The sequence below is a fragment of the Hordeum vulgare genome, chromosome 3H, assembly GCF_904849725.1.
Source record: "Hordeum vulgare subsp. vulgare chromosome 3H, MorexV3_pseudomolecules_assembly, whole genome shotgun sequence".
Taxonomy (NCBI): domain Eukaryota; kingdom Viridiplantae; phylum Streptophyta; class Magnoliopsida; order Poales; family Poaceae; genus Hordeum; species Hordeum vulgare.
In genome coordinates, this window is record NC_058520.1 from 586,376,062 (window position 1) to 586,393,795 (window position 17,734).

The 17,734-nt window shown below is 47.9% G+C and overlaps 2 protein-coding genes across 2 annotated transcripts; one reads left to right on the forward strand and one right to left on the reverse strand.

Annotated features, from left to right (window-relative positions):
* Window positions 1-7,838: 7,838 nt before the first annotated feature.
* LOC123445379 (receptor-like cytoplasmic kinase 185) lies at window positions 7,839-12,111 on the forward strand. Its single transcript, XM_045122354.1, has 5 exons — window positions 7,839-8,273; window positions 9,450-9,649; window positions 9,821-10,010; window positions 10,187-10,578; window positions 10,849-12,111. The coding sequence occupies exons 1-5, from the start codon at window positions 8,159-8,161 to the stop codon at window positions 11,410-11,412; spliced, it is 1,461 nt and encodes a 486-aa protein (XP_044978289.1). The 5' UTR covers window positions 7,839-8,158; the 3' UTR covers window positions 11,413-12,111.
* Window positions 12,112-12,353: 242 nt separating this feature from the next.
* Window positions 12,354-17,360, reverse strand: LOC123445380 (probable feruloyl esterase A). Its single transcript, XM_045122355.1, has 10 exons — window positions 16,947-17,360; window positions 14,728-14,807; window positions 14,481-14,546; window positions 14,323-14,370; window positions 14,158-14,225; window positions 13,838-13,910; window positions 13,600-13,761; window positions 13,145-13,339; window positions 12,846-12,934; window positions 12,354-12,725 (listed from the first exon to the last, which is right to left on the reverse strand). The coding sequence occupies exons 1-10, from the start codon at window positions 17,011-17,013 to the stop codon at window positions 12,521-12,523; spliced, it is 1,053 nt and encodes a 350-aa protein (XP_044978290.1). The 5' UTR covers window positions 17,014-17,360; the 3' UTR covers window positions 12,354-12,520.
* Between the last annotated feature and the right edge of the window lie 374 nt (window positions 17,361-17,734).

The window sequence follows — 17,734 nt, forward strand, 5'->3', positions numbered from 1 at the left end:
TTTTTATAAAAAAGCCCCTGTAATTTTTGCTATTCAACCCGTGCTCTATCATTTATCTGCAACGCAAAAGGAAAAAACGATTCGCTGCAAAAATTATACCCGTACGCATCGCCTCCTGCCGTCGACCCTGGGCAACCCTGGCCTGTGCCCAGGCCGCCGCCACACCACTCGTCGCCACGGTCAACCTCAACCGCCACCGCTGCCGATCTCAACCCACCCTCCTCCGCGGCCGTACCTCTCCCCGCTCACTGCCCCCGTTGCGGCGCTCGAGCGCATCGCGTCGACCCTGGTCCACCCTGGCGTGTGCCCAGGCCGCTGCCACACCACTCGCCGCCGCGGCCGACCTCAACCACCACTGTTGTCGATCTCAACCCACCCGCCTCCGCGGCCGTACCTCTGCCCGCTTGCTGCCCCCGTTTCGGCGCTCGAGCACAGCTTCTGGATCAAATCAACGCGACAGGTACAGTGACTGGGGATGATGCGTCTGCTCGATGCAGAACGGCGGCGGTGCGGCGGAGCGAAGTACTTGCAGGTGGAGGCGGGCCTCCATGGCTCACACGGGGAACTCCGAGGTTATGGCGCGGCAACGACGACTCCTTATGGCCAGATAGAGGCGCCTAACCCTTGCGCCCCTCATCGTATCCCCTCCTGTGGCAGGAACTCATCATCTGGTGAGATCCCCTCCCCATGCCTCCAACCGTGTGCCAAGCACCGACAAGAAATTTTGTTTTGTGGGGATTTGTTTGCTGATAAATGAATGTATTGAATGTAAGATTGCATTGTTGTAGAGAGAAAGAATGAAACACCACCTTCAGTTTGTCATCTAATCCCATATTATTTATCTCATGAGTGAAATAAGATAACAGTCAATTGATCAATTCATGTAGCCTTTTTGTTTTGCTTTGTTGGTCCTGCTCAATTTCTTATCATGGTGAAATTAACAATGAACGGGTTGATTTCTCAACAAAATAGGATAGGACTGACTACATTAGTTAGTTAGATTATTATTTTAATAAATCAAAATGATTATAAAAAGATTAAAAGCGTGTGGTATTTTTTTCTCCCGTTGCAACGGACGGGCCCTTTTGCTATAATAATAAAGAGGCTATTGCTTCTGTTGGAAAACTCACCACAACATTTTTATAAAAAAGCCCTGTAATTTTTATTATTCAACCCGCGCTCCATCATTTATCTGCAATGTAAAAGGAAAAAACGATTCGCTGCAAAAATTATATACCCGTACGCATCGCCTCCTCCCATCGACCCTGGGCCACCCTGGCCTGTGCCCAGGCCGCCGCCACACCACTCGCCGCCACGGCCGACCTCAACCGTCAACGCTACCGATCTCAACCCACCCGCCTCCGTGGTTGTACCTTTCCCCGCTCACTGCCTCCGTTGCGGTGCTCGAGCGCATCGCGTCGACTCTGGTCCATCCTGGCCTGTGCACAGGCCGCTGCCACACCACTCGCCGCCGCGGCCGACCTCAACCACCACTGCTGTCGATCTGAACCCACCCGCCTCCGCGGTCGTACCTCTGCCTGTTTGCTGCCCCGTTTCGGCGCTCGAGCACATCTTCTGGATCAAATCAACGCGACAGCTACATCGACTTGGGATGATGCGTCTGCTCGATGCAGAACGGCGGCGGCACGCGGATAACGCACGGCGGAGCGAAGTACTTGCAGGTGGAGGCGGGCCTCCATGGTTCACACGGGGAACTCCGAGGTTATGACGCGGCAACGGCGACTCCTTATGGCCAGATAGAGGCGCCTAACCATTGCTCCCCTTATCGTATCCCCTCCTCCGGCAGAAACTCATCATCTGGTAAGATCCCCTCCCCATGCCTTCAACCGTATGCCAAGCACCGGCAAGAAATTTTCTTTTGTGAGAATTTGTTTGCTGATGAATGAATGTATTGAATGTAAGATTGCATTGTTGTAGAGAGAAAGAATGAAACACCACCTTCAGTTTGTCATCTAATCTCATATTATTTATCTCATGAGTGAAATAAGATAACAGTCAATTGATCAATTCATGTAGCCTTTTTGTTTTGCTTTGTTTGTCCTGTTCAATTTCTTATCATGGTGAAATTAACCATGGACGGGTTGATTTCTCAACAAAATAGGATAGGACTGACTAAAATAGGATAGGACTGACTACATGATTATAAAAAGATTAAAAGCGTGTGATATTTTTTTATCCCGTTGCAACAAAATAGGATAGGACCCTTTTGCTAGTATCAATCAAATATACAGTTTCGTTAATCGTTGAGGAGGCGTGAAGCCAGTACGCGGGCGAATAATGTTTGGTGACAGCGAGCGCGCATCGCGCATGCGCAGAGCGTGAGATCGTTATCTGAGACGCTCGCCGGGGCCGAAAGCTGAAGGATGATGTGGCCAACACATGACATCTCGTTATCTCCTGGTGGAATGAGGTCGGCCGGATCAGCTGTGCTCCCTGGAAGGAAGGAAGTTGACGTCATGCATGATTGAAGATCGATACGGATTCGCGGGCATCGGTGGGCGTCTTTGCGAGGCGGAAGGCCGGCGAAGCAGAGCGCGCGGGCGGCATCGTCCGGAGGCCCGTGGCAGAGCGAGCAAGAGACGTACTAGAGCGCGCCCAATGACCGAATCGCCCTGTGGTGATGCATGGGTGGGTGGGTGGACGATGCGTCGAGATCGAGAGGGGTGGAGGGAGGGATCGCGCGCGTGTGCGGCTCGGGTGACCCGGGCGGCGACCACGGCCCCCAACTCCGGCCCGCCCGACGGCGACCCGCGGGAATGGCGCGCCGGTGGGGCCGTGGGGGGCGTTACGTGGCGCGTCGCCGTCGCCCAGGTCCTTTTCCGTTTCCGCGACCTTGGCATGCCGCAGTCCGCACACTTTGCACCGTAGTACGTATGCCTCGTGCGTGCCTGGGACTGGGAGAGATCTCATCTGGCCAGCCATGGCCCATGGAGACGACGACTCTTCTAGTTCTAGTTCTAGTTCTAGTGCACCATCCATCACCCGAGCCCCTCACACGCACTGCTGTCAGGTGTGTGCACGTTTCTTTCCGAATCATGCACCTGCACTGCACTCGTACCATAATCTGCAGCCAACCAGCCAGCCAGCCAGCTGTAGGTTCTGACGCGGCATGCACGTTCAAAACCCTGCGCGCGCACTGCTCAGACGCTTCACGGCTGTGCATACCCGACACCACGATGGATCTGCGGGCCGAGGAGCCACCACCTGACATGGGTGAGGGTGACATGGCAAAGCGAGCGAGCGAGCAGGATTAATTTACTTCTCTCGGCTGGGGAAGCGCGCGCGCACGAGGCGACAAAGCCGGCGACGACCGACGAAACGCCGGAACACCACCGGTTCTTTTCTTCCACGGGGACATCATCATCATCATCGACTCATCGTCATCGATGTTTGCCGAGCGAGCACAGCCTCCACGGCTCCTCCTTGTGTTCCGGTTGAATACAAGTGGAGTATTTCCCACGCGCATCACACATGTGTGGATGAGTGGCCGTCTTTTGCCTCACTCCTCGCCACCGCAATAAATTTTACTCCCTTGGTTTCGTTTCAAAGTAGCAAGAGGGTGCTTGGATACGTTTTAGTCCCACGACTAAAAGTAATGAGACTAAAACTTATACGTTTTAGTCTCACGACTAAAATGAATAAGACTAAAACTTGTTAGCCTCACCATTGTTTGGATCCAAGTACTAAAGAGACTAAAGTCAAGTTAATAAGCATTTATTATCCTTCAAACCCTCCAATCCAGAACTTGCATGAGAAGTTAAATGAGGAGAGAGATGACTAATGCACATTTTAGTGCTGATTAAAAGATTTTAGCCTCAATACTAGTTTTAGTCTCTCTTTAGTCAGGTGTGTTTGGAACTTTAGCCTCTTAAAGAGACTAGTTTTAGTCTCTTGGATCCAAGCACCCTCTAAGTGTTTCAACTTAATACGATACTTCACCGTTTTTTATATATGCATGTATATAGACATACATTAGAGTATAAAATCATTCATTTTACTCTGTATGTAATTTTTTAGTATGATATCTAAAAAGACTTACATTTGGCTTTGTCTTCTAAAGTCTACATGCAGGGTTGTGAAGACTTATATTTGGCGTTGTCTTCTGAAGACTTATATTTTTTAGTGTGATATCTACATGCAGGTTTGTGATCATGCATGTCTTTTAACGTCGGAGCTGTTTAAGGAGGAACCTTGTGACGACGATGACATGAGACGGGTGGTCGGTTCTGACATTAGAGTTAGTATATTGTTAAGACTTATTTTGGAAGGAGGGACTACTCACATATACGGTGTGAAAGAGAATACCATCCTCTACCGGCTACCCCCCTCTGCCATTGTGAATTCAAATTCATTGAGTACTCCCATGCCACAAAACAGATTCTGCCTAGAAAGATTAGAGATGTAAACGGTCAGATCGAATCTGTCATATTCTTTATCATATGCTTTTCTCGGATTTGGAGCTAAGCGGATAATGGTTGTATGCGAATTACATTGCGGATTTTATGGATACACAAAAAATATTGGACAATACGTCCAATTAAACCGGTGTTGGCGTTTCGTCTGACTTAGAAGGAGCAGCACTACAACCTTACCTTGCTCCCTTATCATTGGCTGGTGGAGGGAAAAATCCGTGACGAGTTCACAAGCGCGAAGGCCATGGCCATGTAGGACCCGAATTTTGTCAAGGAGCAACGGATACTCTACGCTCACTAATAGAAAACATGTCTTTCATTTGACACTTTAGTTCCGGTTTGATTTTGAACCACCATTAGTCCCGGCTCCAGCGGTTAGGAGTGGTCGGGGGGCACGGGCACCATTAGTCCTGGTTCAGTTTCGACATATAGTTTTGGTTTGTGATACAAACCGGGACTAATGGGTTTGTGACAATCTGGTATCAAGTTGGGCCCCCCACTAGCCCTTTAGTGCACGTTTGTATCACAAACCGGGACTATAGATAGACCTTTAGCCTCCATTTATGATGACTAAAGATTTTTCTATATAAACCCTTTCGTCCAGCCCGAGCTCATTGCTCTGTTTTCTCCATTCCCCTCTCTGTTCTCCCACTTGGCTCGAGCCCAACCTCCATTTTTGCCAAGACTTGTCAAGGTTTGAGGCACCCCATATTTCCAAGTGTTCATAAAGGTTAGCAACTTTGTCCTTTCATCTCTCATTTCTCGATCGACTCGTGCAATGCTCTATAAGCATAGTGATTTGTGGATTTTAGTTTGGAAGTAATTATGTGGGAGTTTATTTGATTTATATGCAATATGAGCTCATTAACTTGCTAGTTTGTATATGTGTAGGTGTGGTTTACTTAATGCCGTCCCCGTCCTAACCACCATCGATCGCCCGCACCGAAATACACTTTTTATGTACAACTGAATTATGCTTTTTATGTTTCAATAATGTTTGGATTATACATTTTCATGTACAAATGATTTGTATTTTTCTGTGTGTTAGACCATCTACATCCGGCCCCCTCAGAGCCGTCTGAAACGCCCACACAGCCTGCCCGGTCACTCACCGGTCATAAAAAATGACCTAGCCGAATCCTCATACCCATCTTAAATGAACGGACTGACCGGCACCCCCTCATATCCATCTCAAATATAAGGACAATATAAGGGCTTACGGACGCGTCCGAACACGTCCGGTCAGTCCGCTATGTAGGACGCGGCCCCACCCCGGATCATCCTTTTTTTTTCTTTATTCATTCATTTCTTTCTCTTTCTTCTTCTTCACCAACCACATGCACATGGTAGCAATGGTGGACCTAAAAATGAAATGGTAGGTGAAAATCAGTTAATTTTTACATAGTAAAATAATGTCTTCCAAAATTCTGACACACCTCGCACACCCTGGATACGCCACGGAATAACCGGACATATAAGGAAAATATGAGAGGTGCGGCTCTGCGGGCGAAAAAGTAGGAGTTCAAAACGGACATGCTCGGTCACTGACGGGCCGTGTCCGCGGACATTTGAAGCTCGGGTTTGTAAGTTTCGGACGTAGCTGTTTCTATTAATTGTTTGTATACGATGATCGCCGTGCATGTGTTTGTACTACGATGGATTTGAGTTTTCAAAAGTAAGGGGTTATGGTTACAAACGGAGTAGTGATTTGAGGGTGGGTCACAGTACACACCGTCTGCAGACGCGTCCGGACAATACGGATTGGCGAACCATGCTGTAATCGCTGAGAAGCTCGCATGGGCGTCCCAGTCGTTGCACACATCGCCTTTCAGTTCCATGTGTGAAGTTGGTTTGGATGGGTCGATCGAGAACGGGGTGCTAGGTATAGGATATCGTTAGTTACAAGAAAGAAAGATAGATAGATAGATAGAGGATCGCTTTCCGGGTAGCTAGGGGCCGGGGCCGGGGCCGGGGCCGGGCAGGAGAACATATTCGTCTCATGGTATCCTCTTCATCCACAGGTACCACCACCATGGTGCGACGCGACGCCTCCGTCGACGATCCCTCCTGACGTACGCACGCACGCACGCACGTAACGTGCGGCGGTACGCGTGGTGACAGCGAGCATCGTGCATGCGCAGAGCGTGAGATCGATCGATATCTGAGATGCTCGCCGTGCCGAAAGACCAACACGATGCGGGCAACACATATTGGAGCATGAAGATCTCCTCCTCTCCTGTGCGGACCGACCGGCCGGATCAACTCGTGTGCGGCCAGAGCGACCCGGGCGGCGGCGGCGGCACGCGCCAACTCCACGTCCGCGTCGTATGGACGGCCGGGGGCACTCGTCGCCGTCGCCCAGGTCCTTCTCCGTTCCTGTGGCGCGCAGCGCAGCGGTTGGCTTGCCTTTCGCGGGTCCTAGCACTTGGCACGATTTGCTTTGCTTTGCACCATATACGTAACCATGAGAGCGCGTGGTGACCGTGACCATGACCGGCGTGGCATCCAGGCCCTGACACGCCAAGCCATGTGTGCGCGTCTCTTTCGAATATGCGGAGCTGGCTTTCTTCTCCGGGCACTCGATCGGGTCACGCACGGGACGACGCGTCACTGCTAGCTCCTAGGACGCCCCCTCCACGGCTGCCTATCGCCGACTCTGTCTGTGTCTGACACCGCGATGCGATGCGCCCAGGTGGCCACGTAGGCCATCATGGGGGTGACATGGCATGGCACCGCAGTGCGTGGGGGCGGCAGGAAACGGCCATGGAGCGAGCAGGCATCCGTATCCGTTTGATGTATACGGATACGGATACGGATCGTATCCGTGGGAGTATTTTAATGCCGCCCGGGGGAAGCGCGCGGGAGACGACAAAGCCGGCCGACGACGACCGGAGCACCACCCCTTCCTTCTTCCCTTGTTCCTTCCTTCCAGAAAGAACGTACATCATCATCATCATCCTTCATCATCGATGCGGCGCAAGCTAGCCCCACAAAAAGGAAAAACCCACAGCGCAGTTCTCGATAAGCTTTATTACTTGCTTCCGTACGTGGTCATCGTTCATAGTCGAGCTTCTGGTGAATACCAGTATTACCCACGCGAATCACACATGCATTGCAATCGACGACCGTCTCTCCCAACCACAACAAACAAATAAGTAAACTATAAAGATACGTGACAAGATGTACCGCCACGTACAAATTGTCGCTACACATACGGTGTGAAAGAGAAGAATTGCACTACTCTGCCTGCCTGCCTGCGAGTGTGAATTTGAAATCGATGGATGGATGGATGGATGCATGATGCGAGAAATTTCAATGCAATGCTGATGAGGTGGCACCAAAACGGATTGTGCGCCCAAAGATCCCCTGCCCTCTTCACTCGGCCTTGGGACACAGGCAGAGCTGACTTTTGCTCCCTCCTCCACCTCCACACTCCTCTTTCCTCTCCCCTCAGCCTCATGTTCTTCTCCCCCTCCCTGTAGCTTCCCTCCCACTCCCCCCGCCCCCTCCCCCAATTCGACCCTCCCCTCCCGGCCCCCGCCCAAATATCCAGTCTTGCTTGGGAACCTTCCCTCGCTCCAGCCAGAGATCCTCCCCGGGCGGGGATCCCCGTCGTCCGGCCCCGGCGCGGCGGCCTCTCCCGTCCGCGTCTCCCACGCGTTTTCTTGCTTCCGGCGAGGGAGGGGAGGGGAGGGGAGGGGATAAGGCGGGGGCAGCGCGCCTGGATGAGCTGCTTCTCCTGCTTCGGCCCGGCCCTCGAGGCGGAGGCCGGCAAGCCGGGGCCCGATGCCAAGGACGCGCGAGGCAAGGACGGCGCCGCCCCGGATCGCGCCGGATCAGGTGCGCCCGGCTGGATCTTGCAAACCCTTCTCCACCTCTCGCTTCCCGTTGCTCCTTGCTGGGTGCCCTGCGGCGGCGGCCGCGTTGTTTAGTGTCACCATGCTTTCCTCTCCTGCTTGCTTGCTTGCTTTGCTTACTTATTACTGCGTGTGAGTCATGGCCATGGCGGGCGGAGCTGCAGGAATGAGCTCAGCTGCGATCTTTGACAGTAGCACAGACTGTGTGTGCGCCTATCTATTGCTGCATCCCGTTAGGAAGGGACGGAAATGCATGTGCTGCTGCTAGGATTGCTTTTACCTCTGGTTTAGTTGAGAGAGATGGAGCGCCTGGCTTGCAAGCTGGCTAGTTTGTTTCTGCCAATACTAAAACTTGGACAACAGGTAGTACTAGGCTGCCTATGCATGGGTACCAAGCGATGGTTATTTTGTTACCATGCCTTGTACCCCATACGCATAATACTACAAGAGAGTTAGAGGATACGATATAGGATAGGAGAGGATAAAGACGCAGCATGATGTGGCTGTCATTCCACTAATCCTTTTTACATATGCTGCTTATGTTTGAGCCAGTATTTCTCCAGCTAGACAGCTAAGTCATCTTGGTGATACACAAACTGCCTTCAATGTCTCCGGCGGGTTGCCGGTTTGGTAGCATAAGCGCAGGGCGATTGTAGTGCGGAAAAGATTAATAAGAGGATCTTGCCCATTGTGGTGTCGAAAAGACTGCTAGAGAATCCTTTTTTTTTTCACAAAGATGAGTTATGGAGGAATTGTAGGAAATACTTGTTTCACTATTTACATCATTGTGGTGTGCTTCTAGTATTACCTCAGAAACTGATTGGCAAATTCTACTCGAACGGCTGTTTGAAACAAGTTGAGTAATAGTTTCAAGCCTTCTACTTAAATGTGGCTGTTAACTACCTCCCAGGGGAGGAATATGATACAGATTTTTGGTTAAGACGAATGATTAAAAATGAGTTTTTCCTTTAAGCTAAAGTCCTTGTAGAGTAGCAAAGTTTCCTTCATGTACTACCACTCAAGTTCTTTTAATGTTTCTACTTTCTTCTAGCCGGATGTTAGTGCTCTAAGAGTGAACCACTTTTTTTTTCTATTAAGTTATTTAATGTAACCGATTGTACTAAAACTGACTGCTAACTCTGAATCATTTTCTGCTCAGATAAATTGAAACTGCAGGGTGGGTCAGACCCTAAGAATACTCATCTAACCATCCCTAGGGATGGGAATAGCCAAAACATTGCGGCACAGATTTTCACTTTTCGTGAGCTTGCTGCCGCCACTAAGAACTTCAGACAAGATTGCATGCTGGGTGAGGGAGGTTTCGGACGTGTATATAAAGGTCGCCTCGAGAATGGCCAGGTTAGTATACCGTCTCAGTACATTCAAGTCTTCCTAAATACACTCGACTTTCAGGTTTCGAGTGATTCAGCTGAAATATTCCCTTATACCATGTAAAATATTGGTAGAGTTCCTATGTTTATTTTACATTGGGTTAGTCCTGGACACTAACAAAATAATTGTACTTCTCAGGCTGTTGCTGTGAAGCAACTTGATCGTAACGGTCTCCAAGGAAATAGAGAATTCCTTGTTGAGGTCCTCATGCTCAGTCTCTTGCATCACACTAACCTTGTCAATCTAATTGGTTATTGTGCTGATGGTGACCAACGCCTCCTTGTTTATGAGTTTATGCCACTGGGCTCATTAGAAGATCACTTGCATGGTTTGTTTATCTTCTCTTTGCAATGTCATCTTAAAAATTCCATGTGTGCTTATAGCAATATATACTAAGTATCTTTTAGTAGTACATGTGTACTCAGTATAACTGCCCCATGAATCCTTTAAAAATCGATGTCATCTCTAGTTGAAGGCTAAAGTATTATTTTCTAATATATGTAGATGTGCCACCTGAGAAGGAACCTCTTGACTGGAACACACGGATGAAGATAGCTGCGGGTGCAGCCAAGGGCTTAGAGCATCTTCATGACAAGGCTAGCCCTCCTGTTATTTACCGGGATTTCAAGTCATCAAACATTCTTCTTGGTGAAGGGTTTCACCCGAAGCTGTCCGACTTTGGCCTTGCAAAACTTGGTCCAGTTGGTGACAAGACTCATGTTTCAACACGTGTAATGGGAACATACGGATACTGTGCCCCGGAATATGCAATGACTGGGCAGCTCACAGTGAAATCGGATGTCTATAGCTTCGGCGTCGTTTTCCTTGAACTGATCACAGGGCGTAAAGCAATCGACAACACCAAACCCCAGGGGGAGCAAAACCTGGTGGCATGGGTATGCTTTTATACTGTAGTTATTTCTGTTGGCATCCTATACTTGATAATTTTCTGCCTGGATTTGCATGTAGCTCTTTGTTTCACTTCAGCATTCTTAGTTAAATACCATCCTGCCAGCTAAGCCATTCCACTTTCAACTTAAAATGTTCTTTTTGTTACTAGCTAAAATTACTGTCTGGAACCAGTTGCTACTGCAGTTTCTTAGCAAAAGACTTAACTTCTGGACATTTTGAGTTTGGATATTTAATGCATCTCGTCTGATCCGCAGGCCCGTCCACTCTTCAAGGATCGCAGGAAATTTCCTAAGATGGCTGACCCAATGCTTCAAGGCCGGTTCCCCATGAGGGGCCTGTATCAGGCTTTAGCTGTTGCTGCTATGTGCTTGCAAGAGCAAGCCACAACTCGTCCTCATATAGGAGATGTTGTCACTGCTCTCTCATATCTAGCGTCTCAGACATATGATCCAAATGCCCCAACTCAACATACTCGGAGCAATTCATCGACGCCTAGGGCCAGGAATATGGGTGGGCGGAACAGCGAACAGCGCAATGGACGCTCACCAAACCATCATTCTCCCAGGACATCAAAGCATGGTGGGGAGGTTAGCCGGACTAGTTCTAATGGCGGTGATTCTGGTCGGAGATCAGGATTGGATGACATGGACATGGCAGGATCACAGGCAGGTAGTCCAGCTCAGACAGGAAGGAAGAGAGACACCCCAAGGACTGCTGACAGGCACCGCGCCGTCGTGGACGCTAAAATGTGGGGGGAGAACTCCAGAGAGCGGAAGCGACCGAACGGCCATGGTAGCTTCGATAGTACAAATGAGTAAAGTGGACGGCTCTCTTTCACGGCGTCGCTCTAGCAGGGGGTCGACGAGTTTGCTCATCAGCACCAGACGGGCCAGGTTTAGGAACACGGTGTTTGTTCCAGTTCTGTCCCGTTGTCTGTGAATAAAGGCTTTTCGTGCCATCAGCACTGCCTCACGGTTGCTTTATCTGTAAGTTGTTGCAGTTGACATGCCTTCTCCGGGCGGCGTCCATTCCTTGCGAATGTGATTGTGTCACGCGCTCATGTCCTTTAGAGTTCAGGAGCCTACATAGATGCAGCTGGAAATGTAGGGAAGGGGATTGGAAGACCGTCGAAGCCGCAGAGCTGAGTCTGTCGGGCCCTTTCTCTTTTATCTGCAGTTACACAATGTCGACAAGTATGCTCCGCTGCACCTTGTGTTCTGGAACTGATTGTGCAACCGTGCCGGGCAGTTTCTTCTGATGGATGCGACTTCTCAGGTTTGGTTGGGGATAGGATAGAGATTACCCATGTTTCGTTCGTACAGCTCCTATTGTTTTTGTGTCGAGTCGCGGGATGGTCATTTATTTGTATTAGCTTTGACGCACTTCTTCTGCTTGTATCTTATTAGTGCGAACATGGTTTAGCATGCAGCAAAAGTATCAGGTTATTCAGAATTTCAGAGCCCATATATTATTGTTCTCATTTTGTTCCTAGAAGTGGAAACCATGTTGTTCATGTATATACTGCTATTTTTGTCAGTCATGCACCCATCTTGCAAATCAGCTCAAAACATTTTCAAACCGATCTCATTTGATTGTGGGAGTGACAGACAATGAATATCATGGAAGGAAACCTCAGTCAGGGGTGACAGGTGAGCAAAGAAAACAGAAGTACTCCCTCCGTCCTACAATATAAAAGCATTTTTGACAGTATAGTAGTGTCAAAAACGCTCTTATATTATGGGATGGATGGACTATTTTGTACTGGAAAATGCTTCACATTACCAAACGAACATTTACAGAGCATCTTCCAGTCCAGCGTGGTGGTGTTATCCCATCTCTGAATGCAGAAACAATGAAGCAGAGAGGGGAGTGACAGGCTGCGTGCGTGGTGCTACTATGATAATACATAACTTCTTTACATGGGTTTCACTGGGCGCTGTGTCTTCTTCGCTCGTCCGACAGACCGGGCTGCTGTTGCTGCAGCTTCGACAAGACGACGTTTCCATGGAGGTCCATCTTGTACCGCAGCTCGGCGTAGTCCATAACGATCCTGCAGCTGCTCCAGGCCTCCGCGTGCATGCTCACGCCCAGGTAGGTTATGTGGTCTTGAATGCTGTTGCCGCTCACAGATCTGGAGAAGGCGAACCATGTCAAGCAAGAGCAAGAACCTTGTTAACAAAGAGCAGAAATCATGCAGTGCGACAGAGGCAGAATTCACAGGACATGGTGGTGGAGGGAGAGAGGGAGGGACCTGCTGCATGCAGGGTCTTCTCCGGAGTCGTCGCAGATCTTCTCAACCGTGTATACCAGGCTCCCGAGCCCGACATTGTGGACCCATACCTGAAGGAAGGAGAGGAACAGCATGGCATTATGCAGTGGAACCTGATGGAATGGGTATACAGGGGAAGGTTGGATTCCCAGATAGAATGGCACTATGTGTAAGTATTTTTCAAGCCATTATCTATTTGCATGTAGTGAGTATGAATGAACAGGTGTAAATTGGTGTCAACGCAAGTGGAGATAACAAGCATGCCACAGAGTGGAGCATACCTCTCTTGGAAAGTGATGGTAGGTCTTCTGCGGGAAGAACGAGAAGTACGGTGGCAGGTGAGGGACGATATCATTTGCGTGAGTAACTCGAATGGCATGAGGCAAGTATCTCTTGAAGTAAGAAGCAAAAGCAGCATTGCCGACGCGAGGTTGCCCAAATGTCATCAGCTTTACATCATCTAACCCGTAGTTCACCTAAAACAGAACAAACATTCCCCGATTAGCTGTGGAAGTCAAACCATCAGGAAAGAAGTGGCAAATAACTAACTGCTCAGACATTTAGAAGTATGCATAGACTGAAAACAATCATCGGGTAAAGTATGCAACAGGTCCATATAACTCGCAATGAGAAAATTTAGCAGGTTGAGTTGGGGAAACCTATTTTCTATGCAATATAATGTAACAGGGGAAGCTCAATGTTAATGTATTTAAGACCAGGGCAGGTCAGTACTCACAACAAGATCAAGTGCACAAAATGAAGCCATAGCTGCCCCCATTGAATGCCCTGTGACCATGATTGGAACATCTCCATGCAATTTCCGAGTCTTCTGAATACCGCTGACAATTCCATCGCGTATGGTTGTGTTGTGATAAGCAGAGTAAAATCCTCGGTGTACCTACACGAATCAAGCATTACTACAGATTTTGGTTCGACACAATTGCATTAACTATATGTTTTAGCAAAATGCTCACCATCGCTTCTGGCATGCCAGGGTAATCAAGATCAAGTTGTTTCCATAGCAAGTCCTCTATCCAGTTCTGGATGCTGATAAATTGGAGGATGAATATGGTTGAGGAGTTATAAAGGATATTGACAGCCTTTTAAATGACTATTACATGCATATGGAGAAAAATATGCAAACTAAAGGAACAAACAGGTCAAGGTTTATAAATTCTTACACAAGAGTGAAATCGAAATAAATAAAATCTGCCTCTTCCTAGTGATAAACATCTGAATCAAAACATAAATTATTATTTTTACAACCATAGAAAACAAGGTGCACACTAGTTACCTGTTTTCTTGAGTTCCTCTAAACACAACGATGACAGCATTAATATCACTGGCAAAACCAACATATGCCTGCTTGTTCATAATGAAAAAAAAAATGATCAACCTAGGCACTTAGCAGGCGGTAGAAATATAGAGATAAACAGACTGAAGGCAAGTAGGGATGAACCTCTAAGCAGTTCTCCACATCTACGATGATGTCCATCATCTCAAACCCCTGGGTCATCCAACAAGTTATTTCATCATCCATACCAGTGTTGTATAAAGTTGGATAGTCGTTTTGGTGTCACAGCAAACAGAAAGCGTGTGAGAGGTAAGAAGCCTTACCGCGATCAGGTCACCACATCTATCACATGTCCAGGTAAACAATTGTGTCAAATCAGCAGTGTAGATCTGCAAGACATCACCAAGCTTAGCCCCGAATTTGCAGAAACAAATGGTAGAAGCTTAACTAGCAAAGTATACTTTTGCAGGGACTTCCCGAGATAGCAGAAAGAATTTGACAAACTAATCTAATACTGAATGTCGAGCTAATATTCAGAATAACCAGGATAAGAATGGCGAATGGACTTACGGCAGCAGCATATTCCACTAGTATCTTGGCAAGGGTTGAGTTGTATATGGTAGCGGATGGCTGTTGTATAACTGTAGGTACTGTACCAGAAACTTAAAAACATGAGCATCAAGAGCAACATGGATAATGCTGGATACATGGAGAAAAGATTCATGTAACATGGCAAAGGTGAATAGGCATACAGAGTAGTAGTTTGCAACAGTAGAGCTTGTAAAATCAAAGCTGATAAGGATATGTTAAACTATAACTCAGAATTAAATGCAGTGCATAGTATCGTTGTAACAGCCTTTTGCTCTGTTTCACGGGGTCTGAAATTTACTGTTACCTTTGTGAAGTTAAGCTGAACCGTCTTATATATAGGAGCAAAAAAAAGGTTGGTTCTGAATCTGACCATTCTACAAGACTAGGCCAGGCATTTTGAATGTGAACGCACCGGTGATACATGTATTTTAACTTTGCTGACACGGTCATTTTCAGCTTCATGTCTCTAGTTATAATTTGCTGGGTTAGGGATCCCTAACATAAAGGAGTTTAACATGGCTTTGTCGGCTTCATGGGGGAAGCGCTTTATGGACGATTCGCTTAGAGATTGGAAAAAAAATATCAGTCACAAGTATAATGTGAACTCTCCAAATATTTTTTGGAGCTGTGGTGGGAGCGGCTCAACCTTTTGGAAGAGCATCACCTGGGATCTATCTGGAGCAAAAATCTTTTATAAATGGAAACTGGGAAATGGGGAATCGATTAGCTTCTGGCATGATGTTTGGGCTGGGGACTGTTCCCTTAAAGTTCAATTCTGAAATTTATTCGAGATTTGTAATCAGACAGAATGCACAGTGGCTCAAGTTTGGGACGGGGTGGTCCTAAGATTGACATTCCGGAGATGTGTGGATCATGCAGGTTTAGCACTTTGGGATCATCTGATTGAGGTGGTGAAACAAACTCCTCTCTCAAGAGAACCCGATTCTCCTATTCGGAAACTGGAGTCAAATGGCACTTACTCGGTTAAACCTTTTTATGAGCAAATTAATTTTGGGGGAGTGGTATCTACCATTGGTGATAGTCTTTGGAAGGTGATTTGTCCACAAAAAATACATGCTTTTTTATGGTTATGTGTTTATAACAAAGTGCTAACTAGAGATAACCTTGAAAAACGTAGACTGGTGGAAGATCCTAGTTGTCTATTCTGTAGCTGTGAGGAATCAGTGCAACATTTGTTCTTTGACTGTGTGGTTGCTAAACAGCTTTGGCAACTTATCTCTGAGGTGTTTAACATCCCAGAATTTCAGGCTTTGATGATATTACATTGTTGTGGGGTTAGTCCTAAGACTAATGCTGTTCTAAACATGATGATTGTTGCCTCCTTGTGGAGCATTTGGAAGCTAAGGAGTGAATTTTGCTTTTCAGGGCCGATCTTGGAGAAGTGTAAAATGCATTCTTGCCAAGCTGGACATTTATCTAAATCAATGGAAAATACTGTTCGCCGATGCTCAGGCAGTTCTTCTGTGGGAATGTATCAGGTTGGTGAATAGGAGGCGTGGGGAGCTGCTTCGGATCGCATGGAGATTGACGCTGGGAGGCCGTGGGGGAGACTAGTAGCTGATCTTTCTCTCGTTTTCCTTGTCTGGTCTGTAATAAAAAGCATTCTAGGAGTTTCTATGTCGGTGCTGCTATTCTCTTCCCAGCTTGTGGATGCTGGGAAAAAACTTTCAAACTGTTGGCGTTTAGCCTAGTCTTTATTTTGCTTAGTGCTTTGTGTAGTGGTTGTGGAGGAATATGTAAGACAATGTTGCTTCACTTTAATATAAAATGGGGCAGGGGGGAAACCCCTCTCATTCAAAAAAAAAAGTTATAATTTGCTGCTGTAATTGGTGAGACGAACTTGTTGTGCATTTTTCGATACTCGGTGGAAGTTTTCTAGTTTCTACGCATATTCCCAAGTAAATAAGCTCAACAAAGAGCTCCAAATGTGCTCCAAATGTGCCGATAATATGTACTCCCTGCGTTCCTAAATATAAGTCTTTTAAGCGATTTCACTAACGGAGCAAAATGATTGAATCTATACTCTAAAGTATATCTAAATACATCCGTGTAGTCCACCAGTGAAATCTCTACGAAGACTTATATTTAGCAACGGAGGGAGTACAGTGCATGACAAATTGCGTCCAGGAGACAAGAGGAGGAGGGCTAAGCTAATTAGCTAATCTAATCATTCTCACCTCTGGCGGAGCAGACGACGAGCAAGCACGCCAGCAGAGCCGCCTTGAGCAACCCGCGGCGCTCCATGCCCTGAACTGAAACCCGCCGATCTTAGCGCACAGGACGCGCGGAATCGCCTTACCGGAGGGCCCGAACCGGATCCGCCGGCGAGCCCACCGCCGAATCCCCGCGCCGCGCGATCGCCGGACGCGAACCGGTGGGTCGGAGGAGGAGGCGAATCCGACGGAGCTCGCGCCGGAATTTTATTGCCGTATTGCGTATACTGGCTGAAAAAACAAAGGAGAAAATCGAGCCGTGGAAGCTGCTGGGTGGCAGGTGGTAGACGAGGAAGGGGACGAATAAATTAGGGACGCTTAATAATTTAAAAATCACGGGAGGAGAGGGAAGGGAAGGGAAGGGAAGGGGATTTGGTTAGCGAGAGAGAGTGTTTATATATAGGGGATTATTAGGAGTAGGATTGATTGTACGAACACACACACTGGTGGTTCTTTTGTGAAAAGACGGGGCTGCCCCTCCTGGCCTGGGGCTTATCCGGATTGTGGAGTTCCGGTCAGCATCGCCGGGTTTAGTCGCGGGTGGAGATCGGATCAGAGGGGAAGGAGGGAGGCGGGTCGCTGTCTGACCGGGTCGGCCGTGGCCTTGTGGGTGGGGCCCGTGCCCATGTGCAAATTGTGGGCCCAAGTTTAAATAAAGGAAAAGTTATAAGAGGGTGCTTGGATCCAAGGGACTAAAACTATTCTTTTTAAGAGGCTAAAGTTCCAAGCACCCCTGACTAAAGAGAGACTAA

What these genes read in the sequence shown, in the direction of transcription:
- LOC123445379 (XM_045122354.1), top strand. Translation starts at nt 8,159, where the DNA reads ATGAGCTGCTTCTCCTGCTTCGGCCCGGCCCTCGAGGCGGAGGCCGGC. An exon ending in GTCGCCTCGAGAATGGCCAG is followed by an intron (nt 9,650 to 9,820) that starts GTTAGTATACCG and finishes TGTACTTCTCAG; the next exon opens with GCTGTTGCTGTGAAGCAACT. An exon ending in AGCAAAACCTGGTGGCATGG is followed by an intron (nt 10,579 to 10,848) that starts GTATGCTTTTAT and finishes TCTGATCCGCAG; the next exon opens with GCCCGTCCACTCTTCAAGGA.
- LOC123445380 (XM_045122355.1), bottom strand. Translation starts at nt 17,013, where the DNA reads ATGGAGCGCCGCGGGTTGCTCAAGGCGGCTCTGCTGGCGTGCTTGCTC. An exon ending in GATGTGGTGACCTGATCGCG is followed by an intron (nt 14,371 to 14,480) that starts GTAAGGCTTCTT and finishes TGGATGACCCAG; the next exon opens with GGGTTTGAGATGATGGACAT. An exon ending in AGAGGAACTCAAGAAAACAG is followed by an intron (nt 13,911 to 14,157) that starts GTAACTAGTGTG and finishes CCAATTTATCAG; the next exon opens with CATCCAGAACTGGATAGAGG.